The 6,000-nt window shown below is 36.5% G+C and overlaps 1 protein-coding gene across 1 annotated transcript; it reads right to left on the bottom strand.

Annotated features, from left to right (window-relative positions):
* Nucleotides 1-1,199: 1,199 nt before the first annotated feature.
* Nucleotides 1,200-3,986, bottom strand: LOC140143955 (transmembrane emp24 domain-containing protein 3-like). Its single transcript, XM_072165787.1, has 2 exons — nucleotides 2,137-3,986; nucleotides 1,200-2,071 (listed from the first exon to the last, which is right to left on the bottom strand). The coding sequence occupies exon 1, from the start codon at nucleotides 3,675-3,677 to the stop codon at nucleotides 2,919-2,921; it is 759 nt and encodes a 252-aa protein (XP_072021888.1). The 5' UTR covers nucleotides 3,678-3,986; the 3' UTR covers nucleotides 1,200-2,071; nucleotides 2,137-2,918.
* Nucleotides 3,987-6,000: the final 2,014 nt, after the last annotated feature.

Raw genomic sequence — 6,000 nt, 5'->3', positions numbered from 1 at the left:
TAGTCACAATTTCAAAAATGCAATACTTAATTCACAAAATCAACTTTAAGCCAGGTGACCCCAAATTTTCTCATTTTGTAGGGTAAATGAAATAAGCTAAATCAGTTATATTAAACCTGTTAATTTTTAAAAATATTATTCAAATTAAATAGTGAATATTCTCAGTCATCCAGTCGTTAAAATCTCAAGGTTTTGAATTAAATCAAATATTGGAACTTACATTTTTTGCAACTTGCAACTTGCTACAATCTGATGGTTTCAGACGCAACGTAGCAAGTTGCAAAAAATGTAAGTTCCAGTATTTGATTATTCAAATTACATTATCACAAAGTGAGAGAAAATTTTGAAAATGAAAAGTATAATCTGACAAAACTGATTTTGTGAACAAATTGAGGGTTTATGACTCAAAGTTTGCTGTTAAAACATTATCACAACTAGCAGATATTTGAACAAAAGTTAAAGCAAAAAAGACACCATTATTAATGCCAACTGCCATTTTAGATTTCAGCACCGGGGGACTATAGGGTAGATGAATAATAGTCATAAGTTGATGGTAGCTTCCTTGCCTTAGACAAATGAAAAATTCATAGCCCAGGCTATCAAGACAAGGTTGCATATTGATGAAAATTCTTGCCATGCAGAACATGTTTATTTACAGTTACCTTAGCAGCAATTCACCTAGTAGCATTCACTAGCAAAGTAGTTATTCACCTATGAGCTACAACCATGACAACTGGAACAACTACTCTCTGAAAGATGTAATTTCATGGTAGATTTTTCCCGGTGATGAAGAAACACGTCTTTTAGCTATAAACAGCCTGACCGCCTAGCTAAATACAGCTAGTTTTCCAGCTAAACACTGTGATCAGTTTCCAAACACGTCACATTCTCGGTCACATGTCACATGTTTAGTTTCTAAACGCGTCACCTATTTTAAACACTATGTTTAGCATATCTATCTTTATTTTATGTGTTTACCAGTTAAACACTTACTGGTTTCCCAGCTAAACACTGTGTTCAGTTTCTAAACACGTCATATGTCACATATTTAGTTTCTAAACGCATCACACGTCACCGAGTTTTACAGTGCACCTAATGACCCCATATTTTTTACATTTTGCTCTCACCGAATCCCCCTTAGTGCGAAAGTGCCATGCAGCCCTGCACCTAGGCCTATATTTCATATTGAAGTGCCCCGGGGGTACTCTCCACAGCCTCACGTAGACGATATTTCTCTGACTTTCTGTGATTTCCAAAAGATATTCGTAAATTTCTTCCAATCGTCAAAAAGTTTAGCCGATAAAGAACAGGAAGATAGCTAGAGGGTAGCATGTCGGTTTCCCGGGGTCGGTTTATTAAGCGTTCTACTAAGCAAAGAGGGCGGAATACAGAGTTAGTTTTAGTTAATACCTGTTCAGGTGGTACCGGTCAATATATCTTGACGTTGGCATTGGTTTACACGAATACAAAATTGTCAAATCACACTCCAATCCGTTGAGAGACTGCAATACTATTTTCTCACACATTGCAGACAGGCTTACATATATTTTGTAACACTTTTTAGACACTGCAAGTGTATTCCACGGCTTAAGATATGCATCATATCAGTATAGAGCCTCACAATAGATTAACAAAGTTAAACGCTGAATTAAACACATAAACACTCCTAAACACTAACGATAAACACATCAAATTATTTAGTATTACAAATAATACACATAAAAAATTAACTAAACAGCGTGTGAATGAACTATTATAGGCCTATATCATTAGTTCATAACCTGGGGTTTAAAAAAGTTATAAAGTAAATATATTGAAGTGTTTAAATATGTGTTTAAAAGCGTCATAATTTTATTTACAGTGTGTAATAATCATTGGCTTCATATCTTTCGAGGACTGCTCCCATATACTGAGTAAAGAAGTATTTCAAAGCCACAGTTTGTCCTATTCCAGTCATAACCATAGCTATAGTACACATGGTGGCTAACCATCCCACTTTCTCGCTGAGATTTCGGGCATAGTTACTGTCCACAGCCTCACTCAAACGATATTCCTTCTGACTTTCTATAACCTCCAAAAGATATTCGTAAATTTCTTCCTGCGTGGCTTCTAAAGCTGTCAGTGTCTTTCTGTAACGTCCAAAAGATATTCAAAAAATTTAAAAAATCTCTTTCTGTGTTGCTTCTAAAGTTTAGCTGATAAAGAACATGTAGGCCTCAGGGGTCTAACTGAGATATACAGAGGGCGGAAAACATATTTAGTTAAGAGTTAGTTAATGTTCAGGCGGTACCAGTCAATATGACGTTGGCATATTGGTTTCCAGGAATACAAAATTGGCAAAACATAAAGGCCTAGGCTTATTTGTAATGCTCTTATTCTAAAATATTCATTTGAGAGACAGTCTACTTTACTATTTTATCACACATTGCGGGTAGGTCAACAATTTTCTGTTTAAGCTTCAATAAATATTCTTTGTATTAAACACTTTTTAAACACTATAAGTGTTTACCATTGCTTAAAATAGGTAGTACGCAGAGCCCCACAATAAATCAACAAAGTTAAACTCTAAATTAAACACAAACCACTCCTAAACGCTTAACGATAATTGTATCAAAGTAAGTATCATGGTACCCATGGTTACTCCTTCATGTAATTTTATACGAAATTAGGATAAGGGTTAAGGTTAGGATTAGGATTAGGATAAGGGTTAGGATTATGATTAGGGTTATGATTAGGATTAGGCTTAGGGTTAGGATTAGGGTAATATACACATAAACTAAACCCCATTTTATCTATCATTAGTTCATAACCATGATAACCTGGGTTTAAAAAGTGTTACAAAGTAAATATATTGAAGTGTTTAAATAAGTGTTTAAAAACGTCACATTTTTATTTACAGTGTGTAATAATTATTGGCTTCATATCTTTCGAGGACTACTCCCATACTGAGTAAAGAAGTATTTCAAAACTACAGTTTGTCCTATTCCAGTCAAAACCATAGCTATAGTACACATGGTGGCTAACCATCCCACTTTCTCGTTGAGATTTCGGGCATAATTACTGTCCACAGCTTCACTCAATCGATATTCCTTCTGACTTTCTATAACCTCCAAAAGATATTCGTAAATTTCTTCCTGCGTGGCTTCTAAAGCTGTCAGTACCGTAGGTTTCCTGATGCCAAGTTTAGCTGATAACGTTGCTTGAGATTTGGCTTGGAGCGAGAAATATACTTTCTTCTTGGACATTGTAGAAAATCTGTTGCTAAAACAGAAGCTGAAATTTCGAGCAGGCGTCGTCGGGAAGACAATTGCATCTTGTTTTTTACGTCTACCGGTGTAGATATCTTCACCTCCGGGTCCAATTACAAATACGTCAATATCGAGGGAACCGCCAGCGAGGACTTTGTATTCTAAGATGAAACTGTGAGACACGTGGAAGTCCTCATGAAAGCATTGTCGATCCCTTTCCTTGATCTCAAAAATAAAAGTACTTCCTTGTCTTGGCTCCATATATTGCGACATCTTTAGATCATGTAATGACGCTTCGTCGCCGACTTTTAATGGTTGTGCTGCAAGCCCAGCTTCCTTTCGCTTCTCAGCTCTAGCAGCAGCTGTAATTTGCAGATACAATGCTGTCATAACAAAAGTGTAAAGCATATATTTCGAACAGTCCATCATTTTTCTTTCGTTATACGATTTCCTTTACAAAAAAGTTCAATTTTCATAGATAATCAAATGTTCAGATATTCCAATTCCATCCGATAAACCAGAATGTCAAACACGATGTGAATTAAAATTACTTGCGTCCAGTGCCAGTGGGTAAATGTCCAATTTCAAAGTAATACTTTAACAGCATGACATGACATAAATTTGTTCGATTTTGTGCACTCGATAGATAGATGTAAATATTCCAAATGTACTGACTTTCAATGTCTTCCAAATGTAAAAATTCGATGTCGACGTGTTCCTGACAAAAGCTGATGTAGTAAAAAACAAAATAACACAATTACAGACACGTGTAAAACTAAAATACAACATATTCGATGTGAAACAATGGCTAATCTCGTTTCAAAGACATCTTTCCGATTGAATATATAAAAACATCGCACATTTTTTTCAGCTTATAAAATAACTGATGGACAATATGATAACAGGAGTGCAACATACCATTTTTTCCATATTTGTATAACAATGAATTATAATTTTTATGAACTTTGCATGCGAAGTACGGTGTGAAATCTGGTAACAGCTCGCGCAATCAGCATTAAAATTTAAACAAAAATACAAATTAGTGGTCACAGATGTGTTCATTCTCCATCTCATTAAACATATTAAAGGTGCGTGGTCTCACTGGTCTGATATTTTCATATTGCGTTCTAATCTTACATTGAGGCCAACCATTAACAACCTGTTTCAAAAATCATGTTATATTGCTCCACTCCAGCGGTTTTGATATTACTTCTTGATATTTTTGGTATAACAATGCTCCGTAGAATTTGTGTAGCCAGGGGGAGCCGGGGTTACATTTTCAGCGGTAAAATGGGGACCGCAAAGAGAGACATGTCATTGGTGACTAACAGGGCTAAAAATGGGACAAACAATAATGACAAATGGGAACAAAAATTTGTCTTTGCTCCCTCACACTAAAAGGTTGGCTCTACTGACGCCCTGGTGGGAATTGCTACATTTTTGTTCAAAATCCATTTAAGCGATTCCTCAGTATCTCGGGCGCACTCTAAGAAATAAAGGTTCTCTCAGGAGAATCCTCCATCTTGAACCTCTCAAAAAAGGTTCTTTAATATTGGAGAGCCCTTAAAGGTTCTCTAATGAACCAAAAACGGCTCTACATCACATGCATTTTTGGGGTCATTTTAGATGGTTTTGGAACCATTTTTGGTTTAGAGAACCTCCAAGGGTTCCCCTGAGAGGACAGCTTTAGAACCTTTTTGAACCTTTATTTCTTAGAGTGCGTAAAATCATTTATAGTGGGGTAATGAGAAAAATACGAACATTTTTCAGATGCACGCCTCAGTTTTTGATGATGTAAAACGATGGAGACATGAAGTTTTCGATCTGGTCACGCACCTTTAAAGTCAATCTAACAATTAGGCATGTGCAAATAATTGCTCTTTAAAATGGTGACACTTTGCAGAAATAATGAGGAATTTCGAATTTTAACATAACAGTAATAATTTATTGAATGAATCATCAGTTTCAAGTTATATTATAAAATTTGATTTCCCTAACATAATTATTTGGTTACTCTTAATACTAATAAATATAATACAACAATTAATAATTATACAGGGTGTCCCAATAAAAACAGAACCCTCATTGCGCCCTCTTTTTCTCCTATTTCTGAAAAGTTCGACCAAATGTATTTTGGTATGTACAGAAACCTTAAATCCTTAGCTTTAATAAACCAAAACAATTATTTCAATCGGCTCACAATTTTTGAAGTTATGCCCTCTTTAAGAAATGTAAAAGAGGGCGCAATGAGGGTTGAGGGTTCTGTTTTGTTTTGTTTTTGGTTTGTTTTTCAGTTTTTTGGGGGGGTGGGGTGGGGCACCCTGTACGAGCGGAGGAATATCACCTCTAAGAATACCCAGTGTTGGTTCCAAAATCTGAACACCTCCAGAACGCGTTCGGTGTTCATTTTTATGTAACAGAATTTGAACACATCGGACGCATTCTGTTGGGGCGGATTTAAAGGGGACGCCCCCCCCCCCCTCCCCTTAAATCCGCCTCTGACCAGGTTTCCTCTTGAACACTTCGGACGAAAATCTGCATCGTGGAAGCTATACAACCCCGGATCGAAGGGTTCTCTCTGGGTGCTTGTTAAGGTTTACGGGAATGTGACACGCGGTTCGGGGTACACTCGATTTTGGCTGGGTGCATTTTCAGTGAAAGGCGCGTCATTTGGGTTTTTGAATGCTACGAAAACACTTGGTACCCTTTATATGCCCTTTATAACCGACATTTAAACGTTTTCTGGCAACCT

Source organism: Amphiura filiformis, unplaced genomic scaffold (assembly GCF_039555335.1).
Source record: "Amphiura filiformis unplaced genomic scaffold, Afil_fr2py scaffold_34, whole genome shotgun sequence".
In the NCBI taxonomy this organism is placed as follows: domain Eukaryota; kingdom Metazoa; phylum Echinodermata; class Ophiuroidea; order Amphilepidida; family Amphiuridae; genus Amphiura; species Amphiura filiformis.
The sequence above is the reverse complement of the archived record's forward strand: the minus strand, read 5'-3'. Positions and strand labels throughout refer to the sequence as shown.